This window comes from Dipodomys merriami, unplaced genomic scaffold (genome assembly GCF_024711535.1).
Source record: "Dipodomys merriami isolate MVZ:Mamm:240054 unplaced genomic scaffold, mDipMer1.0.p SCAF_63, whole genome shotgun sequence".
Lineage (NCBI taxonomy): Eukaryota > Metazoa > Chordata > Mammalia > Rodentia > Heteromyidae > Dipodomys > Dipodomys merriami.
The window spans coordinates 771598-795372 of record NW_027206213.1 but is presented as its reverse complement, the minus strand read 5'-3'; the positions used below and the strand labels follow the sequence as shown (position 1 = coordinate 795372).

Genomic DNA, 23775 nt, shown 5'->3' with positions numbered 1-23775 from the left:
CAGAAAGGAACCTTACTTCATTGTTGGTGGGAATGTAAACTTGTTCAACCACTTTGGAAAGCAGTATGGAGGTTCCTCAAAAGACTTCACATACAACTCCCCTATGACCCAGCAATCCCACTTTTGGGCATTTACCCAAATGTTTACAAACAAGACCACACTAAAGCTACCAGCACAACTATGTTTATTGCAGCATTATTTACCATAGCTAAGATATGGAACCAACCCAGATGCCCCTCAGTAGATGAATAGATCAAGAAAACGTGGTATATATGCACAATGGAATTCTATGCCTCCATCAGAAAGAATGACATTGCCCCATTTGCTAGGAAATGGAAAAACTTGGAAAAAATTATATTAAGTGAAGTAAGCCAGGCCCAAAGAAACATAGGTCCCATGGTTTCCCTTATTTGCAATATCTAGTAGATGTATGAGTCAAGCGGAAAAGATCAGATAATGTGATGTCAGGAAAATGAACCCTTAGATATGTATTTTAATGTTTTTTTCTTTCATGCATGTGTTTCTAACGCATTTATAAGATTATCTCTTTGTTGCTTTGTATGTCCCTCCCCCACAGTATAACCCCTGCTTTCACTATATTTGATGTCAGTATAACTTGTGGAGGAGATGGGGAAAAACCAGTTGTTTAAGGATACAGGTGGACCTGTTGCAACAATGAGAAGTACAAGTTGTCATGTCCAAAACGAGCTTTACAACTTTTGTGCGGGGGTGGGGGGGTGGGGGGGTGGGGGGGGGGAGAAGGATTGGGATTGGGGGGGAGGGGGGAGGCTGGGAAGGGATGTGAAGGGTAAACAAAGGAGGAGGCTGCAATGCTTGGTAAGAAATGTACGCATTATCCTGCCCATGTAATTGTAACCCCTCTGTACAGTATGTTCACAAATAAAATTAAATTAAAAATAAAAAAATAAAAAAGAAGCTATATATATATATATATATATATATATATATATATATATATATATATACACACATATACATAATTTATTTATTTTCTGCCAGTGGTGGGGCCTGAACTCTGGGCCTGGGCACTGTCCCTCATCTCTCAGTTCAAGGCTAGCACTCTACCACTTGAGCCACAGTGCCACTTCTGGCTTTTTCTGCTTATGTGGTGCGGAGGAATCAAACCCAGGGCCTCAGGCATGCAAGGCAAGCACTCTACTACTGGGCTACCTTCCCATCCCAGAAGCAATATTGTTTAAAAGCAAGAAGGAAGGTATGAAATAAAGAAGTAGGAATGGGTTGAATGAACTAGAACACAAAATAAGGGGCAACACAAAAGAAAGAAAGAAAGAAAGAAAGAAAGAAAGAAAGAAAGAAAGAAAGAAAGAAAGAAAGAAAGAAAGAAAGAAAGAAAGAAAGAAAGAAAGAGAGAGAGAGAGAGAAAGAAAGAAAGAGAAAGAAAGAAAGAAAGAAAGAAAGGAGAGAGGAAGAAAGAAAGAGAGAGAGAGAGAAAGAAAGAGAGAGAGAGAAAGGAAGGAAGGAAGGAAGGAAGAAAGGAAGGAAGGAAGGAAGGAAGGAAGGAAGGAAGGAAGGAAGGAAAGAAGGAAGGAAGGAAGGAAGGAAGGAATGTTTTCACTGTATTTGATGTCGGTACCCTGCATCTTGTATATATACTTCTCTAATTTGGGGAGGGGAAGGGAAAAAACAAAATGCTTAAATAGGGATATAGGTTGATCCATTGTAACAATGAGATGCACGAGACACTATGTTGAAAAATGAACTTTACAATTTAGGCTGGGTGGGGGGGGGAGTGTAGTTGTGGAGGTGAGAGGGAAGGGATGGTGGGGGAAAAACAAAGGAGGAGGTAACAATCTTGATAGGAAATGTACTCATTACCTTGCTCCTGTAACTGTAACCCCTTTGTACAGTATTTTTACAATTTAAAAAAAGTATTTAAAAAAAGAAAGAATGAATGAAAAAGAAAGAACAGGCTCAGTGGATTCAGAGATCCACCTGAGTATAGAATGAGAGATCTCCCTTTTATAACCATTGCTATACTATTTGAACAGCTGTACCCCATTATTCCTATGTGCCTTTGGATTCCCTTCCTAAGACAAAAGTAGGCTTTCCAACAGTTCTATAACAAAGACCTGAAGCCCAATCTAATTTACTAACCTGCAGCCTGAGGTAGGGGCTGAACTGTGGCCCTCTTCCGAGGTGTCAGGGCTGGCTGGATGGGAAGGATTCCTGGGTTTGGCTGAGTCTGCCCAGCTTTCGGCCTCTGGCGGGGTGCAATTGAAGTCTCTGTGGTGGGAATGGGGTCTGTCAGTCTAGAAAAGGAAAGAAAAAGAGAGAGAGAGAGAGAAAATATTCCTATTACACAGTGTAATACAGGAGAGGAGTGAGCAGAGTATGTGATAATTTCTTCTCAACACTCCTCCCAATCTTTCAGATACCTGCTTGATCAACACTTCCCCAAAAGATGTATGGCATTACAACATGTCTTGGAAAAATAAAATAAAATGCTTGGTAGGCAAATAAAAATTTAGCACCCTTTCCAACTTACTCTGTGTGAATGGGCATGGTGAATCTCAATGAGAACGTTCTATAGAATACAATGCTTCTCATGCTTATTCTACCCACCTTTTTACTAACTACATTCTAGTATTTCCCAGATATAGTTTAGGTAATAATACAAAAAAAAAAAAAAACAGCTGGGTGGTAATGGCTGTAGGCACAATGAGCTGGTGGCTCACTGGCCTGTAGCTACTCAAGAGACTGAGAAATGAGGATGGCAGTTCAAAGCCATTCAGAGAGGAAAGTCCAAGAGACTCTTATCTCTAATTAACTCCCAAAAAATCTGGAAGTGAAGCTATGACTGAAGTGATAAAGCACTACCCTTGAGAGCACAAAAGCTGAGGAACAGTGCCCAGGCTCTGAGTTTAAGCCCCAGGTGTGACACAAAAGAAAATAATACAAAGGGCTTGAGACAGGTAGTTTTCAGATATAACTTAGGGCTAATTGTCAAAATGGCTTCTCTATAATGAAAAGCATGCAATGAACAAATCCAATATAAAAACTAAGGGATAGTAAATAATCTAAGATAAAAGAATTTAAATTGGGTATGTGTCAAGAGTATCGTTTTCTTAAAAACAGCAACTCTTGCTAGGCACCAGCACCTCATGTCTGTAATCCTAGCTACTCAGGAGGCTGAGATGTGAGGATTGTAGTTTGAAGCTAGCCTAGGCAAGAAAGTTCATGAGACTCTTCAATAAAGCATCAGAAAAGCTGGAAGTGGAGCTGTGGCTCAAGTGGTAGAGCACTGTCCTTGCGCAAAAGCTCAGGGAAGTACCCAGGCCCTGAGTTCAAGCCTCAGGGCTTTTACAATTTCTTTTCGCCATAGTAATACCCTAGGTTCAGGGTTGCCCAGAGTAAAAATCACATAGAATTGCCTCTTCTGCAGTCAGGTGTGGTCATGTGTTTACATGGAATGAATAAAGCCTTACACAGGATGAAAATACACTGCTATGTGGCAGTTTCTAGAAGCCATAGGATATAACTGGTTCATGTTCTTTGCCTCTCTATTTCCTTTGGTTATTCCTTAATCTTGCTGCTTTGAATATGGCTGTTGTCACAATGATCTAGGAGAACAGTGGATATATACAGAGATGGGAGAGTGATGTGCTTAAAGAAATCTGGGTTACAGAGATTTTGTGGAACAGAACTGCTATACTGGTTCTGGCCTACTTACCTTCAAACTTTGTTTACTTGTGAGAAAAAAATAAATATCTATCTTCTATAAGTTATGATAATTTAGGACTTCCTATACCAGCCAACTCCAATGCAAACTAAGAGAGAACTACTATGGTGTACTTGCTAAAGCCCAGGTGCTGATTTCCATTTATATTAGTCCAGGCTTAGATCAGAGCCAAGTGTTCTTTGAAATGCACTTTTGGAGTATAATTGAGGTTAAGGCCAAAATAAACAAGATTCATGAGCATTTCTAAAACATGTCTGGCACGAGCTTCAGGAATGCCCCTTCTAGACTCAGAAATTTATCAGTGGGCTGGTCATTACCAGGGGCTGGTAATCTTTTTTCTGCCAAGACCATTTGGGTATTTATAACATCATTTCTGAGTCATATAAAATTATCAATACAGAGCTATGGGCAGCCAAGGAAAACCATACATGTCTGTCCTGTGGTATACTAAATGGTCCAAAGTTCCTCACCCCTGTTATACGGTACTTTTATAAAGAGCAAAGAACTGCTAATATAAAAATGATCACATTTGGAATGCTATAATCTGGAGAAGGAAAGTGGGAGGAGGAAATGGAACAGATGCTGGAGAATAGGAGAAAAGTATATGAAAGTAAAAGCCCAAGATAGAGATAGGGAAACAGACTTCTGTGGAAATTTAAATGTGAGCATTGGTCTTTATAAATTCACATTGGTCTTCTCTTGAGAGTAACATCTTTTGACGTGGGATTTGGAATGACAGGAACTGTATTTGAGCTTTAGCTCCCCACTATCTGTATGATAATAGACATGTCATTTAACATCTTTCAGCCTTGAGTCTCTTATATGCATATTCACTGATAATTATGAATTAAACTGCAGTGTCCAAAATATTTATGTTTGTAAGGACCTCTTCCAATATGTGTGCTTTGTGGGAAAATACGTCCTTGCTCAGTCTTTGTACATATCACATTTGGGCCTTCTAAAAGATGACTATAAATCCAAAGGAATGAACTAATTAAATCAGCTTCCAAGAAGTGAGCATGGTAGAATTACTATAAGAAACTAAGAGACCAGAAAGTAACAATTTTTGCTTGTTAAGTTTACTAAGTTTATTACAAACTGAAGTACCATTATTTTAGACTCATATCAGGAATAACTCGAGACAGTAAGCATTCTATAAATACTGGAGATTTTTTTAAATATAAGTTACTTTACTATTCTATTCTAATTCACATTCCCATCTAGGGTCCTTTGTTGAGAAAGTTTGCTGCTAACATTTCCTATGAGAGGATGGTGGAAAAAGGAAGGCACAAACATCTTCTGGGTCACCCTAGGATTTTGCCATTTGATGAAAATACTTGGCAGAATTTCAGCTACTGGGGGATGAACAAATCCCAGACGCTATGCTCCAGAAATCCATGCTGAGTTTTCTGAGGCCCTGCTTTTCACAGGTCTCTTCCAGCTCTAATGTTCTAGTTTCAGGGATTCCAGAATGGATGGGGCTCTGCCAGATGACTCTGATATGAGGACCGCCCAACACCTTTGGTTAACCTTCCTGAAGTTTTGTTGTAATCTGTGTCACTTCACCCCATCCCTCTCAACTGCCTAACAGTTCTCCCAGCCTTTCACGGCCTCCTCCTTATTCTCTCTCTTTGAGGCAGAGAGATATAGAACATCTTTGCTTATTCAGTCTTTTCTTGGTGGTACAAGATGTCATTCACTAAGAACTATGGAGTCTTTTTGCTTTCACTTGTTTGATTTCTAATGGGTTCCTAAGAGTAAAAAGGAAAGAAAGCTGATGGAGTGGCATGGGGAACATGCCTAACCACAAGCCAGGACACATGTTAGGACACACTGGTAGCAACATGTAAAGTGTGCCATTGCTTCATGTGCCTATTCCCATGCAAGGGAAACAGCTGCAGGTTTCTTGATTCTCATTCAAATATACACCCAGAATTTTATTATATTTATATTATCATTCCCAAGAGTACTTCTGTGTAGGGGACACAGCTTGCCTTTCTGATCTATGCAGCCCCTGGTCTTGATAACCTAGGAATCAAGAGACACAGGCATCTTCCCTCTGCAGGCACCCCAAACAAAATGCATGCTCACAAGGGCATTTCTTACCTGGCCTTTGGCTGGGTCTTTTTTGCAGCTGCCTCACTGGCTTTCACAGGTTCAGGAAGTTTTGCAGGAATGGGAGAATTCTAAATGAAGGGCGGGGGAGGGGAGGGGAAAAAAGACACCATAGATTTCTTCATACAAGAATGACTGGGCTGATGAAAGTACATTACATCTGAGTGTCTTTAATACAACTTCCAGGCACTGATCCTCCTGTTAAAAGGAAGATAAGTTAACCAAATGCATGATCAGAGTCAAGGAACCCAAGTGTCCAAGAAAAGGAGAGAGTGATCCAGTGACCACTCTCTGTGGTCACTGCCCCAGGCTGAGCTCACTGAGCTTTGCCCTTGGTTCCCTTCCCTTCTCTTCCTACTGCAAAGCTTAGAAGTGATGTCATAAAAGGAATGGGAAAGGGATTTTATGTATGTGTATATATTATATATATATACACATATACATACGCACACATATATTCAAGCTCTTAGCTACATATTAGAGAGGTTAGAGCTGATTCTGGTGCAAACCAGGAGGCTCTTTATCTTCTAGTGAGAACACTTCTGAGAACACTGACTACCAGTGCATTCTGTTATTGAGTCAGCACCTCTTCCCAATACAAGAGGTACTACTCAACCCACAAACCAAGTGGAGTCCTTCTAGCTTGGATTCTGCACCATCCATTATTACTTCTTTCTTCTATTCTTCATGCCAGTACTGGAACTTAAACTTAAGGCCTGTGTGTGCTGTCCCTTTGCTTTTTGCTCATGGCTGGCATTTTACCAGCTGAGCAAAAGCCCCACTTGTGTGTGTGTGTGTGTGTGTGTGTGTGTGTGTGTGTGTGTGTGTGTGTGTGTGTGTGTGTGTGTGTGTGTGTGTGTGTGTGTGTGTGTGTGTGTGTGTGTGTGTGTGTGTGTGTGTGTGTGTGTGTGTGTGTGTGTGTGTGACAGATAGACAGACAGACAGACAGACAGACAGACAGACAGACAGACAGACAGACAGAGAGGGGGAGGAGGGGGAAGAAAGGAAAGAGAGGGAGGGGAGAGGAAGAGGGAGAGAGAAGGGAAGGTTGGGAAGGGGAGGAGAAGGAAGGAGGGGGAGAAGGATAGGGTGTGTGTTTTCCTGGCTAACTGGAGGTTAAGAGTCTCATGGACTTTCTTGACCAGGCTGGCAACAAACCAAAACCCTCAAATCTCAGCCTCCTGAGTAGCTAGGATTATGGGCACAAATCTCTGGCACCTGGCAATACTGTTTCTTGAGGGAGCACTAGCTAGCTGCTTGGAACCACCATTCCTGTAAGTAAGAGATCACCATTCCTGACTACCAAATGACATGATTCTTGTGAAGTTTATCTTTTATTACTAGTTATCAGTCTGAATGCTTCTGGTTCCTTATGAATGGGAAAGTGACCCATAGAAGAAAACATGATCATAGTTACTACACAGCCTACTTCATATCAAACTAGGAAAGTTGACAAACAAAATACTGGCTATAACACTGGCTTTTTAGGAGGTTCTCTTATTTTCTCATGCCATCAGGAAGGAAGAATTTCTGCTAGAAAACTTCCAGACTCCCCATCATCAAGCATTCCTCTCCCAACAGAGAAAGCAAAGTTCTGACTAATAATGTAGAACATTTTATCTCATTTTGTTCACTCTTTCCTTCTTTCCTTTCAGGAAGAACCTATCCACAGGAATTAAGCATCTCACTCATATGAATTGAATGTTAAAGGGTGTGACTGATCAAGCTATATGTTCTGACTCAATCTTATTAGTAACAAAACCATCTGTATGTCTCATATATTCAATATGCCAGCACTCTTGAGCCTAAAAATGGCATTCAAAGTCCACTGTTGGAAAAAAACTAACAAGAATATTTTAGATTAGCATCTATTAGACTGTCTAGTAATAAAATATTCAAGAGAACTGGGGTCATAATGTGTTATGAAAAATTATTAATAATATTATAAAAGGGTGTTTGCAAAGCATTTTACTCAGAAAACTCTTGAGTGTGGAGTTTAGGACCCTGAAGTATAGAAAACACTTCAGGGTCTACTTAGTGTGAGGAAGGCAGAAAAAAATTAGTGTGCGTCATAGATGGCCAATGATGGAGGCAGAATTAAGAAAACTCTGCTGCAAGGAAGAAGGGCAGACAGAAGAGGCTGAGCTGCAGCAGGCCTAGCTCATGTCCAGAGTCCATACCTAAGCACTCTAAAAGTTTGACAAGGAACTTGGCTCTTGGTGAGCTGTGCAAGTTGACAAGGCATGAAGTTGGTCAGTCTCCAATCAAAGCTCTCAATCCCTAGAGATTTTTAAAAATTGTTGTTCAGTGTAATTGTCTAGATTTTATAATTAAATTCCAAGGGAAAATTGGATTTCCTTTATAGTTATCTTTGCCTGAAGCCCCATAGCAGATAAAGTAAGAGATACCTATATTCATTTAAAGCAGCTGATCAATACCTCATGAACTCAAAATGACAGTCTGATCATGTTTACTTTCCTTTAAGAGTCACCATTCACGTACCTGTACATTCTGAATTGGGCATTCTTTCTTGAGTAGTTTAAATGAGAAGTAGGAGACCTGGTAAATATCCGGCCTTTTGTCAGGGTCTGGTTCCAACATATACCCTAAGACAAACATATGTGAACTTACTTCATAATATCCTAACAATAAGTACATTAGCTATTGAAGGGCATATACACTGCCATGTACAGCCTAGGTTCAAACTCTCAATACAGAAATAACTACCTTCATATTATGAGTCTTAAGACAGTTATGTAGCTTTCTTGATTTATGCTTTCATTGAACAAATGATTCCTCTTGGTAAGTGTAACCAAAACCCAAACTTCATGAATTTATTTTTGTAGAAAAATATAAATTAACATATAAAGAAGCACTTTAATTGTGGTCTACAGACTACTTGTTTAAATTCCAAGTACTTTAAACTGGCCTCTCTGAAGCTGGAAAACCCTCAGAAAAAGTCTCTGAGAAGATACACATGTAAATACACAGTGATGTGAATTTGCTTACTGCTTACATAATAACTGAATGCTTGAGACAGTAAGCTCAGAAACAGCAGTGAGGCTGCAGCCTTGGAAGGACAAAAGCAGAGGATGTGGGCGGAAATGCAGAGAAAAAGGCAGGTTAGGTGGGAGAACGGTGTGAGCAAAGATGAACTTGGAAAGGGCAATAATGAATGTTCTGCTGCATGGAAACCGGAGTCCAAAGTGCCAAGTAGAGATATGACTGGCTATGTGGGATGGAACCAGAATATGAAGGATCCTAAACACCATTCTAAGCATTTGGGCCCTATTGTGGGACCACTGGAAAGTCATTCAAGTTTATTTAACAGGGCTGTTTTCTAAGAATGATCTGGCAGCCTGGGTGTGTTGGAGAGAATGAGCTGACAGACTCTGTACATACTTGGGTGTCATTGATAGGAATCAAGAAAATCAATTCTATAGTAAAAACTTATGAAAAAAAAAAAGAAGAGGGACAGACTGAGGAGGATGAGAAAGAGGAGAGAGATTATTAATCAGGTTAGGAAACTTTGCTAGCCAGATTCCCCTCCCCCCCAATTTTTTTTTTTTTTTTAAATTTCATCCATCCAGACTACAACGGTCACATCACTGAGATAAGCTAAAAAACAGAGAAGGGAATCTTATATTGAAGGTAGAGGGATAAATAAGAACAAAACAAATTTTAGGCCTATAGATTCAAGGTACAATCTTCAAATAGTGTAAAACTAAATAAGAGTTTAGGAAAGATGTCAGTGATACACAGTCACAATGAGCCGTTTTGTCCCAAAATAAGTTTACATAATTACAAATTTACAAAATTATTAAACATCAATTTTTGGGGGGGTCCGGTCGTGGGGGCCTGAACTCTGGGCCTGGGCGCTGTCCCTCAGCTCTTCAGCTCAAGGCTAGCGCTCTATCATTTGAGCCACAGCACCACTTCCAGCTTTTTTCTTTTTGCTTATGTGGTGCTGAGGAACCGAACACAGGGCCTTAGGCATGCAAGGCAAGCACTCTACCACTGAGCCACCTTCCCAGCCCCAAACTTCAAATTTTTAAAATCTCATTTATACATCTGTGATTCTTCTAAAACAATCCTAATGATGTCACATTCCATTCCTTTGAATACCTTCTCTGCCTCCTCATTAATAAATGGACAAAGGTGGTTGATCAAATTGGCACAATGGAAGAAGCGATCACTTAAGAGCTGCAACTGTGTTAACTTCAGTAGGCTACCATACTTTCTTAATTTGATTTCCTCCTGTGCCTAATAGGAATAACTACACATACAATACACATTTTAATAATTAGATGAGGGCACAAGAAAGCTCTCAACATAACAGATGTTCAGTATACCTCACATCTGATGCTGTTTTTTTTCCCCAGTGCACCCAGTTCCTGAGCCAGGTTGCTCAGGATTTATGATTCATAATGGTTAAAACTTAGATGCTGATTGGCCAACGTTTTTGAAAGATGATTTAAAATTTTTGGATTTTTAGCATTTTAGTATGGAGTCTTGTACAAAGATGACTTATTTTACCATCTGGCTAATGGATGTTAGTACATATGCTTGCTATGATAGCACAAAAATGTGGGAAATCTTACAACTATTATAAATAAAGTATTTGGTTTGGATGCTTGTTATAAAAACCCAACGATTAACCTAAATGAGAGGAAAAACCTGGTTCCATGGAGTTATATGGTGTTAATTATGTATTCATTCCAGCCAAGGCACTGCAATCATTTTCATTTGAGTTGCTTCCAATTTTGCGAAGATGAATTTCTTATCACTTGATGAGTCAGCTAGACTCTCTTGGTACCAGAGCTTTCACATAGATTGCAACAGAACACAAAAGTACTGTATTGCTCAAAGCCACATTAGGATTTATACTCAAGTAGCTGGCCCAGGTGTGATACAGGGTATAGATTTCTAGCAAAAAGACCCACAAAAAGACCCACACTCTAGGCACCATTACACTATCTTTGCGCTCCCAACTATTGTTAACTGATTTCTTTATGTCTGCATCCAATCCATTACTCAGGGAATCGAATCACTTTATCCTGCAATTCATTCCTAATGATTAGAGATTAAAAAAAATCAAACTAGAAATTTGAAATACTTACTAATAAGGCAGTGCATGTCTTGAGAATATCGAGAATTATCAGGAATTGTGAAGTTCCCATCACAAATTGCCACCTGACTCTCCCCAAATGGCAAAGTGAAGTAGCATAATTTATACAACAAACATCCAAGCGCCTAAAAAAAATAAAGAAAGCAGATTGCTGCTAGTGATTTATTTACCATAACTCCAAGTGGATCTACTGAGAGATACTGGCACCATCCATATTTACTAGAAGATATAAAATGTAAATATTTCTCTTATTAGAAACTTGAACTTAGAACCTAACATGACTATTTAGCTGCTGAGTTATATATTTATATTCTTATTACCAAATTGTGCTCCAGTAAAGAACAAGTATTTTACCTGCTTTACTATTATGAAACTGGTAACACATAAGTAAAAACCACCTGAATAAGTCTGGCAGCTCTAAAGTAGTTTTCTTTGTCATGTTCCAAGAGGCAGTGGCTGGTCCCCTCACATAAAGAACAGTCTCAAGAGAGAAGTAGACAATTCACTGGTACCAGTGCTACATGCTATAGCACAGTTTGCATTGATCTTGGGAGTTGACATCAGTGACTGCTGGTTTCTGGGATGTGGTCAGGTCAGTTGACACCTACCCAAATATCTGCTTTCGTAGTGATGATTTTGCCACTGTACAAGTTGACCATTTCTGGTGCTCGATAGGACAGCGTTGTATATCTACAATCAAGAGATTCATGTTTTGTTAAATATAATCAGTGCTATAATTAAAATCCAGAAATGGCATAAATGTTTTACATTAATATAATTCAATTCCCTGGGAGCCATCTGAAGAAGAGAGTATGAAATGTTAGCATAAGTAAAAGGCTGTCATTGGTACAATGAGATTATATCACAGCCCTCTAACAGACCTTCTTCTCTAATAACTTGGGACACTTAGATATGAATGTACTTAGTAAGTAAGTCCTACTAATAACTTTTTGTGGTTTTCTAATGACATAGTCTGCTGTAAATCCTTGTTGTCTAATACTATATTTTTCTATTTGTTTTGAAAAATAGCAAAGCAATCAAATGTGGCAGAATAGCACTGCAATGCAGGCTAGAATACTCTGGAGGACAGCTCCGACTGGGGTGGGGATGGATGGGATCAAGTACCCTTGTTCTTTGCTCCTGGAACAAGGCTAACACAACAGTGTACTTATTCTTGGTTCAAGAAAGAGAGTAGTATGGTGGTGTTAACAAGCACGTGAACAGTGCTTTTCTGGTCTCAAGGCCCCAGATATGTTGGCTTAGGTGTCCAACAGTGCCTTGGACCAGACGCCTGAGTTGATGCATAGAGGAAATAGAGGAACAGGAGCTGAACTATATGTACGTGCCTAACCACTGATTTACTAGGAGCAATAGTGAGTGCTCTTGCGCATGAAAAATCAAACATGGGCATGAAGGGAAATAGGTCAGTCACAAAACTAAAGAAGCTTTTTCTGTTGAAGTCAGTGATTGTCTGCAGAAAATAATAGCCTTACACACATCAGTTCCACTGTACTTCAAGTGAGTCCCTCGTGAACATGAAGCCAGCAGCAATTCAGTAAAAAGCTTGACAGATAATGTCAGATAATATCACAATGATTGTGATCACATTTGGAAACATTAGCTTCTTGTGGGCACATGATATTGCAAATCATAATATGTGTATACAAATGACTGTAAGACTATACAAAAAGTATGGTGAGAATCCTTCACTGACTATTCATAATGCTTATGAAAATCCTTCTTTTTCATCATTCATTTAAAAAACAAACAAACCAACTGTGAAGAGGTGAGATGAAGGATGAGTGACTTAATTCCATTTTCTTCCCACTCTGCCCCACCCATAAGTACAATTGCCCACTTGGTAACACACAAAGCTGTAAGAAAAAGGGAACAGCTTACTTCTTAATTTCATCTTCTACAGCATTCACTCCCTCAGTTTGTGGATTCTGGAATTTGTTGGTGGCACTTCCAAAGTCGCACAGGACATAGTGGCCTCGGTCATGCAAGAGGATGTTTTCAACCTGAAAAATATTCCCCAAGCACCCATTCCAAGACATCACTTAATAGTGTACTATGAGTAAAAATTTGATTTCACAAGCACATAGGTAAAATATTTTATTTCTGGCAATCTCATTAGTGTGTCTAGGAAAGTTATTCCTGCCAAGTGTCTCAGCAGGAGCCTTCCCAAGTGGAACAAAAGGAGATGCACAGTGACAGGACCAATGAGGGCAGAGAGGACACCAAGAGGGAGCTCTAAAGTGGTGGAATCCAGAGTGCCATTTTCCATATTTCTATCCACACTTCTTACTTCTACAGAAAGATGCCTTATATTTTCAGTTTAAAACACGCTACATGATCCCAATCTCTCAATCCAACTATTAAATAACAATTCATCTTTTAAACCCAAGTTCAGAGGCCATAGCTTTTCAGAAACCTTCCTCATGACCCCATTCAGACAATTGTCACCGCTTCTCTATTTCCCTTCCATGGTTACCATCAGTTACTTCACTTGGACTTTTTAAGTACATGTAACAACGTCCTCCTTACAATACTAGGTTAGGATGTTCAGAAATGATTTTTGTTAAGTTTTAATTACTTTTCAACATGCCTAGGTGCCTAAGGTATTTTCCTTTTAAAATATTACTCGTTTTCATTGCTGCTGTTGTTCTTTTTTCTTTAGGTCCAAGACCAGGACTTGAACTCAGTACTCAGAACTTTCGCTCATTGGCTAGTGTTCCACCAACTGAGACACACACCTCCAACCCCTGTTGCTGCTGTTCTTATCAATGAAGTCTTTGGAAAGTTAGGAGTTATATGAAAAGGAGCCTATAAAGATCAAAATGCAGAGAAACCTCTAATGTTAAAGGGTACCAAGGAAAAGAACTCCAAAATAGTGGTGCTAACATGTCTAGATTCACGGATTAATTCTTGATATGAGTTGATTTCTACACTTGAGGGCAGATCTGGCTATTTTTTGTATGCCATAAGAAGACAGTCTAAAACTTATGTTAGGCTAATAAATAAGATTGAAGTCTCCAAAGATGATCACCCTTGGAAAATCAGGGAAGAATAGATTATAAGCTCCGCAAATACATGTATTATCTCTTAATCATACATCTTCTCTACCTAGAGCCTACCACAGTGCTTAGTGCAGAAAATATTTTTCAAATGGGATAAATAAAAACGAAAAAGACCAGGTACTGGTGTTTCATACATGTAATCCTACCTACTCAGGAAGCTGAGATCTGAGGACTGCAGTTCAAAACCAACCCAGGCAGGAGAGTTCATACAAAGCTGGATACGGTACTATGGCTCAAAGATGTATAGTGCTAGCATTGAGCAAAAGAGCTCAGGGACCGAGCCCAGGCCTTGAGTTCAAGCCCCACAGTAGATTAAAAAATAAACCATAAACGTACATAGTATTATGTGTGTGCGCATGTGCATGTATGATTGTGTACATCCACTATGCACACTTCTGTAAGAAGAAAGATAGGAGCCACAAAATACTACTACTCCTTGTTCTTTTAAAATTATCTGGTCCATTAAAACATTGTTGTTTCCTATGCTTGTTTCTAAATTTTCTTTGAATTCTTCTATAAATGAAATCATATACAATTTGAGTATTAATCTGCTAATTCCAATTATCTGTTAGTGTGCTATAAATGCAGTTTATTAGTACACTGTGGATATTGTGTTGTTCTAAAGTGTTTTATTGTTTGTTGTTAGCTTATATTTCTTCAGCTGTAGTTAGAATTTGAGGCACAGGTTTCAAGTGGACTGTTCTGTGACACAGCACTGGGAGGACAGGGGTTGTACTTGGGAGCACTATCAACCTAAAATCACTTTATTCTAAAACTGTGGCCTTGGGATCAGCCACAGAGGCAGAAAACATGACTATGAACTTAAGCAGATATGTTCTTATAATAAAGAAGTCTTAACTACAGATTTATGTCTTAAGAATGATTGGGACAGCTGGGCACCAGTGGCTCACACCTGTAATCCGAGCTACTCAGGAGGCTGAGATCTGAGGATCATAGTTCAAAGCTAGCGTAGGCAGGAAAGTCCATATCTCCAATAAACTACTAGAAAACCAGAACTGGCACTGTGGCTTAAGCAGTAGAGCACTCGTTTTGAGCTGAAGAGCACAGGGTGCTCAAGCCCAGAGTTCAAACCCCACAACCCGGCCCCCTCCCCTCCCAAAAAAGAATGATCAGGACAGATTTGTTCCCCTGAAATAAGGCTGAGGCAGTCGAAAATTTCTACCAATTATAGCTTTGTAAAAAGCTCACCTGGGATTTACACTGAATTCTACAAGGCCTTCAAAGCAGAACTCCCACCAATACTCCTCCAACTTTTCAATGAAATTGAAAGTGAAAGTGCACTACCAAACTCTTTCTATGAAGCCATCATAACCCTCATCCCAAAACCAGGCAGGGACTCGTCAAAGAAAGAGAACTATAGACCCATTTCTTTGATGAACATCGATGCAAAACTTCTCAACAAAATTTTGGCCAATCAACTTCAACAACTCATCAAAACAATCATATACCATGATCAAACATGATTCATTTCAGGGATGCAAAGCTGGTTCAATATACACAAATCAATTAATATAATTCATCACATCAACAAGAGCAAGGATAAGAACCACATGATTATCTCAATAGATGCAGAAAAAGCATTTGACACAATCCAACACCCCTTTATGATGCAGGCTCTGGAAAAACTAGGAATCCATTGAACATTCCTCAATACAATAAATGCTGTGTATGACAAAAATACAGCCCGCATTATACTTAATGATAAAAAGCTAAAGCCATTTCCCCTAAATTCAGGAATGAGACAAGGATGTCTACTCTCTCCACTTCTCTTTAATTTAGTATTAGAATGCCTAGCTACAGCAATAGACAAGATGCAAACATAAAGGAGATCCAAATAGGGAAAGATGAAGTAAAACTCTCTCTCTTTGCAGATGACATGATCTTGTATTTAAAGAACCCTATGGACTTCACTCCCAAGTAACTTGAGCTGATTTGAAACTTTGGCAAAGTAGCAGGGTATAAAATTAGCCCTCAAAAATCAATGGCTTTTCTGTATGCCAATAACAAGAAGAGCACAGCTGAAATGAGGAAAGCAACTCCTTTGTAATAGCCCCATAAAAAATGAAATACCTAGGAGTTAAGTGAAGAAGTGAAAGACCTCTATGATGAAAACTTAAAAAACCTGAAATAGGAAATTAAAGCAGAACTTAGGAAGTGGAAAAACCTCCCATGCTCCTGGTTTGGGAGGATTAACATCATGAAAATGGCAATACTGCCAAAGGCTATCTACAAATTCAATGCAATACCCATCAATATCCCAACCTCATTCTTCAAGGAAATAGAAGAAACAACCCAAAAGTTCATATGGAACAATAAAACACCCCAAATAGCAAAAACAATCCTTAGCAGAAAGAACCGTGCTGGAGGAATATCAATACCAAATTTCAAACTCTACTACAAAGCCATAGTGACCAAAATAGCTTGGTACTGGCACAAAAACAGAACTGAGGACTAATGGAATAAAACTGAAGACCCAGAAATGAACCCACAGACCTATAGACACCTAATCTTCGATAAGGGAGCTTAAAAAATAGAATGGAAGAAAGACAGCCTCTTCAGTAAATGGTGCTAGCAAAACTGGTTAAACACCTCTAGAAAACTAAAGCTAGATCCTTATATATCACCCTACACCAGAATCAACTACACCTTGTTGATTGAGCATGACTACTGAATATTATGTAATAAAAAGCATTGATCATAAAAATAAGAATCAACTACAAAAAAATGGATCAAAGGCCTCGGAGTCAAAGCAGATACCCTGAAAACATTATAGGAAGGAATAGGAGAAACCCTAGGGCTCCGTGGCTCAGGCCGAAATTTTCTTAATAAAGACCCAAAAACACAACAAATCAAAGAAAGGTTGGACAAATGGGATTGCATGAAACTGCAGAGCTTCTGCAAGGCAAGGGATCAATAGAAATCACAGAACTGGGAGAAGATCTTCACTAGCCATATAACCAACGGTCTCATATCTAAAATACACTTACAACTCAAAAAATTAAATCCTCCAAAAACAAATTCTCAAAGAAACAACCGCCCAATTAATAAGTGGGCTAAAGACTTAAAGAGAGACTTGATAAGAAATGTACTCATTATCAAGCAGAAAAGGTCAGATAAGTTGATGTTAGGGAAATGAACCTTAAGATATGTATTCAAATGTTTTTTTTTCTTTCATGCGATTGTTTCTAACACATTTATAAGATTATTTCTTTGTTGCTTTGAATGTCCCTCCCCACAGTATAATCCCTGCTTTCACTGTATTTGATACCAGTATAATTTGTGGAGGGGAAGGGAAAAAACAAATAGTTTAAATAGGGATACAGGTGGACCCATTGCAACAATGAGATGTACAAGTTGTTATGTCAAAAACAAACTTTACAACTTTGATGGGGAGGGAGGATTGGGGGGGTGGGAGGAGGATGGGAAGGGATAGGAAGGGGAAACAAAGGAGGAGGCTACAATGCTTGATAAGAAATGTATTCATTATCTTGCCCATGTATTGTAACCCCTCTGTACAATATTTTCACAGTAAAAAAAAAAAAAAAGAATGGCCATTAGACACATGTAGAAATGCTCAACTTCTCTAGCCATAAAAGAAATGCAACCGGGCACAGGTGACTCATGCCTATAATCCTAGCTACTCAGGAGGCTGAGATCTGAGGATTATGGTTCAAAGTCAGCCCAGTCATATGTATCTATCTTTTGACCTTTTCTACTTGTCCCAACATATACTAGTTATTGCAAATAAGGGAAACCATCTTTGGGCCTGGCTTACCTCACTTAATATAATTTTTTCCAAGTCTTTCCATTTCTTAACAAATGGGGCAATGTCATTCTTTCTGATGGAGGCATAGAATTCCATTGTGCATCTATACCACATTTTCTTGATCCTTTCATCTACTGAGGGGCATCTGGGTGGGTTCCATATCTTAGCTATGGTAAATAATGCTGCAATAAACATAGTTGTGCTGGTAGCTTTAGTATGGTATTGTTTGTGATCATTTGGGTAAATGCCTAAAGTGGTATTGCTGGGTCATAGGGAAGCCCTATGTGGAGTCTTTTGAGGAACCTCCATACTGCTTTCCAAAGTGGTTGAACAAGTTTACACTCCCACCAACAATGCAGTAGGGTTCCCTTTTGGCCACATCCCTTCCAGCATCTGTTGTTATTAGTGTCTTTGATTATAGCCATTCTAACTGGGGTGAGGTGGAATTATTTCCTCTTCAGAGAAGTTTCTCTTTAAGCCTTTAGCCCACTTATTTATCTGGCGGGCAGTTGTTTCTTTGAGGATTTGTTGGGGGATTTAATTTTTTTTGGGGGGGGTCCGGTCATGGGGCCTGAACTCTGGGCCTGGGAGCTGTCCCTCAGCTCTTCAGCTCAAAGCTAGCGCTCTACCACTTGAGCCACAGCACCACTTCCGGCTTTTTTCTTTTTGCTTATGTGGTGCTGAGGAATGGAACCCAGGGCCTCATGCATGCAAGGCAAGCGCTCTACCACTGAGACACCTTCCCAGCCCCGGGGGATTTAATTTTTTGAGTTCCAAGCTATATACATATGACCAGATAAGATGAAGTTAAGCAAAATGACCCCAAGATAGGCCCCAAATGGTTTTTTCTTTCTTGCAATTGTTTCTAACATATTTATAAGGTACCATGTGATTTTTTTTTTTTTTTTGCTTTGTATGTCCCTCCCCCATGGTATAACCCTTGTTTTCACTGTATTTGATATTGGTATAATTTGGGGAGGGGAAGGGAAAAAACAAAATGTTTAAATAGGGATACAGGTTGAGCCATTGCAACAATGAGATGTACAGACACTATGTTGAAAAAACAAACTTTACAATTGAGGCGGGGGGGGGGGTGTTGTTGTGGAGGTAGAGGTGGGAGGGTGGGAGGGAAGGGATGGTAGGGGGAAAATAAAGGAGGAGGTAACAATGCTCTATAGGAAATGTACTCATTTTGTTACTCATGTAACTGTAACCCCTCCGTACAGTATTTTTACAATAAAAAAGATGTTAAGCTAAATGAACTCCAAGATAGGGACACAAGAGGTTTTATCTTTGTTGCTGTTGTTTTTAGTGCACATGTAACGTACTATATGATTTTTTTGTTTCTTTTGTGTGTCCTTCCCCCATGGTATAACCCCTGTTTTTACTGTATTTGGTTCCAGTGCCCTGCATCTTGTATATATTTTTATAATTTGTGTAGGGGAAGGGAAATAACAAAATGCTGAAATAAGGATACAGGTTGACCCATTGTAGCAATGAGATGTAGAAAACTCTATGTTAAAAACGAACTTTATAACTTGGAGAAGTTGGGGAGGTTGGGAGGGAAGGGATGGTAGGGGAAAAACAAAGGAGGGGGTAACAATGCTCTATGTGAAATGTACTCATTACCTTACTCATGTAATTGTAACCCCTCTGTACCGTATCTTTACAATAAAAAATACATTTAATAAAAAAAGCTCATCTGTTTAATCTATTCACATAAGAGAAAAAAGTCAAGCTATGTTGAACATGTATTTATTTTGAGCCTAAAATAATTCCAACCAAGTAACATTATGCTTTGAATTTAGTTTAGAGTTAAAAATAATAGCGACCATTTAATGTGCATTTATATAGATTATTCCAATCAATCTTCAGAACATTATTGTGAACCCCCCCGTGCCCCCCCCCGACATCTTGCAGATAGACAAAATGAGGCCCAGGGTGATAAATAACTTGCTAAATGTCACACAGCTTAGCCTACAAACAGCAGAGTCAGGAAGTGAACCTAAGCAATTTAACTCCAGAAAGTGACAATTACATTTCTGCTGGGGCAGGAAGCAAGTCAGAGCTACACAATTATGAAAACCTGCATCCCCACCTTCCTACTATGGCAGGGGTTGTGATTACTTTAAGCTTGGCCAATGCACTGGAATGAATTTACAGATAGGTTTTCTTTCATTGTTTATACTCATAAATGTCCCTATAATAGAAATCTAGTCAACGAGGAGCCAAGGATCTAAACACTTTTAAAAACTGCTTATAAATTTCTCCTTTTGTCAAATTGCTCATACTCCAATATCAAATCCCAACTATTCTTCAAAACCTTGTACTAACTAGAACTTTTTTTTTTTCTTTTTTGGGTCCGGTCATGGGGCCTGAACTCTGGGCCTGGGCACTGTCCCTCAGCTCTTCAGCTCAAGGCTAGCACTCTACCACTTGGGCCACAGCCCACTTCCTGCTTTTTTTTTTCTGCTTCTGTGGTGCTGAGGAATTGAACCCAGGGCTTCAGGCATGCAAGGCAAGCACTCTACCACTAAGCCACCTTCCCAGCCCACTAACTAGAACTCTTTAATAATAAAATTATCCATGCCTTGGCCATAGCTCAAAGTAAGTTTCACTTGAGTTCAACCCCAGAATTTTTAGTAAATAAATACTTTTTTAAAAACAAAAGAAAAAAAAAAAGAACCCACACCTTTCTTTGACTACCATACAAAAATGTACTGAATTTACTGTTGATAGGAAGGGGTCAGGAGGGCCTTCAGACTCACTGTTACACATCCTATAATCTATGTGTTGTGGTTCAGATATGATATATCCTCTAAAAGATTTACTCATGAAAGGCTTAGTCCCTGATTGGTGGATCCCATCTTTGAGAGGTCAGTGGGATCATGAGGACGCTGACTTGTCAATGGAGGTAGGCCTTTGGAGGAGGTGGGTCACTGGGGCAAGCTCCTGAAAGCTTGCCTTGAGTTTGTCTCCTCTGCTGTGTGCCTTACACCGTGAGTCTGCCTCACCCTAGGCCCAAAGCAATGGACTCAGTCAACATCAAAACTGTGAACCAAAATAAACCTTCCCTTTTAAAAATTATTTCTCTCAGTTATCTGTCACAGCAATGAAAAGTCTGACTAATATGCTGCGTCTTATTTTCTCCAGAAGAGCTGAACAGAGATCGAATGGCAAATGGCCTAAAATGTTTATTATCTAGCTCTCTGTAGAAAAAGTTTGCCAACTTGTTTTTCTGGAGTAATCACTCATAACCTCTTAGAATTCTTTCTCCTATGGGTATGTAATTTGACTTCTTACATATTGCTGTTTGTCTTCCTAAATACAGTACAAATCCTTTGGAGCTCAGGCTACCCTGAACCAGGATCCATCTATTCATGCCTTTGAGGGGAGGACAAAATAATAAGCTTATATATCACCCACAGCATCTATTTCAGTACCTTACACGTACCAAGGGCCCTCCACATTGCTGATGAAATGATTTACTCAGCATCAATCACCAAGATGATCCTCCTCGCCTCAAACATTATACAGGGCTTATGTGAAGCCACACGTGTGTCAGCTTCTACACTGAGAATGCTTGAATGTACATCTAGAACTCTGAAAAGTTAATTCACAGGAAAGCATAAACAAGGTAGCTGGCAACCAGAATCACTGCTTGGGGAAAGAGGAGAACTAAGCAGATAGAGGACAGAATAAAAACAAGGCACATTACTGGCCTGATAAAAACGTAATCCCTGTGCTTGAGACTCTGCTCATTCACTGGGAGGATCAGAGAAGATTATGAAGGTGAAATCAGTTGGCAGCAGCTGCCTTAGTGACCGCTGCATTTTCTACCCTCTCTCAGTGGTTTCTGTAGTTTGTAGCTCTTCTGAAAACCCCAGAGCCTAGTTGGTCACTACTGCTGCCCGCCATCATGACCATCACCCAGAACACTTGACACCAAATATGGTGTGTGGTAACAACACAGAACATGGAGAGCAGATCACGCCCCCAATTTTTTTTTCTGCAGGAACCCCTACTGAGTTTTAAACTTATAGCCACATGCTTGTTAGTTAGGCATACTACATGAGCCATGTCTTTCAGGTTTTCCTGGGAAACTTTTTCTTAGGCTAATCTGGACCATGATCTGTCATCAATTCATGCTTTCCACATGGTTGGGACTATAGGCACAAAACATCACACCCAGCTATTGGCTGAAATGGAAAAAGGGTCTTCTTGCCTTGGCTAACCTCAAACTCCAATCTTCTTGATTTCTGCACCCCCTGCCACAGCCCTGGGAGATGGGATTATAGGCATGAGCCACTGCTCCTGAGCCTGAAAGCTGTTTTTGATGCTTAACCTTGGCCAAATTCTTGTTTCTCATTTGCAGAATAAAGTTGCAAAAACTCTAGCCAGGCATGGTCCCACACCTACTGTGCTACTTGCAAGGCAGAAATCAGGAAGTCTGTCCTTTTAAAGCAGCCTACACAAAAAGTTAATGAGCAACTATCTCAACAAATTAGCTGGATGTGATGGTTAATGCCTGAAAGCCCAGCTACACAGTGAGGTCAACTGTGCAAAACAAAACAAATACACGGGCCTATATGAAAAGAAAATAAAGCAAAAATGGCTGGGGCATGGCTCAAATGGGAAAGTGCCTGCCTAGCAAGCACAAGAACCTGAGTTCAGCCCCTGTAGCATGAAAAAAAAATCAAACTGTAAATCATTCACCTATGAAAGAAATATGTTTAAATTCCTACTACATGTGAAATGAAAAGTTCATTGTCTGTAGAGCCTGTAGTCCAGCTGTGGATAAGAAGAAAGTAATTATAATCAGGTTGGGAAGGTGGCTTAGTGGTAGAGTGCTTGCCTTGCATGCTTGAGACCCTGGGTTCTATTCCTCAGAACCATATAAGTAGAAAAAGCCAGAAGTGGAGCTATGGCTCAAGTGGTAGAGTGCTAGCCTTGAGCTGAAGAGCTGAGGGACAGCGCCCAGACCCAGAGTTCAGGCCGCAAGACAGACAAAAAAAAAAAAAAAAGTAATTATAATCATCCAGTAGTGACAAGAGCTATAAAAAGATTCTACAGGTTAAATATATGTAAGTGAAAGGGATACCACTTTCAATAGTACAGTCAGGGAGGGAGGGGAGCAGAGATCTGAATGAGGAAGGAGCAGCTACAGAGGAAAAAGCAGTTGAGCTGAGAATTGTTAGCATCTTGGCCTTGAGATGGGCATGTGCTGGAATGTGCTGGAGGTCTCTGAGGCATGGAGGCAAGCCAGTAAGGCTTGTCCAGCACTGTCCTCAGCATTGGTACTGCAAAAGAAGCTGAATATGTGGACAGAACATATTATAGATCAGGTCTGGCAATGCTATGGGGATGAGACAGTGTAAAGCCTAGCAGGAAGGAAGTAAAGACCGCTGATAAATAAAACAAATCACAGGAACAAAGTACAGAGGAAAGAATGATACTATTACTAATTATGGTATTAGCAGCTCATAAATAGCCCAACAATGTCCCATGTACTTTTACAGTAGCTAATGTGATCATTACAAAATCCTACTGTTCCCCTTAGTAGAGAGGCAAGAGAAGTAAGCCAACTCAGTGAACACACACACACACACACACACACACACACACACACACACACACACACACACACACACACACACACACACACACACACACACACACACACACACACACACACACACACACACACACACACACACACACGCCCTGCTAAGGCACATTTGCAGTGAATGAGCATGGCAGCTCAAACTGTGAAGAAGGTGAAGAAGGGGGGAGCAAAAGTGAAAGGGAAGACTCTGAAAGTGGACCAAGGAAAGTACTCTTCCACTTGAGCAAAGCCTCCAGTATAGACTTTTACTGGATATTTTAGAAATGGAGTCTGTGAACTTTTCTGCCTGGGCTGGTTTGGAACTCTAATCCTCTGGAC

General features: G+C 39.8%; 1 protein-coding gene across 9 annotated transcripts in view; it reads right to left on the bottom strand.

The window, feature by feature from the left end:
- The window catches only part of Aak1 (AP2 associated kinase 1), a 186856-nt gene that overhangs the window by 52588 nt on the left and 110493 nt on the right, over nt 1–23775 (bottom strand). For all 9 annotated transcript variants that reach the window (XM_070004473.1, XM_070004472.1, XM_070004475.1 and 6 more), the window contains exons 6-11: nt 12864–12985; nt 11573–11654; nt 10957–11089; nt 8339–8442; nt 5828–5907; nt 2137–2291 (exon numbers count right to left, since the gene is read on the bottom strand). In XM_070004473.1, the coding sequence (XP_069860574.1) occupies nt 2137–2291; nt 5828–5907; nt 8339–8442; nt 10957–11089; nt 11573–11654; nt 12864–12985 (676 nt within the window). The remainder of the gene's footprint in view (nt 1–2136; nt 2292–5827; nt 5908–8338; nt 8443–10956; nt 11090–11572; nt 11655–12863; nt 12986–23775) is intronic.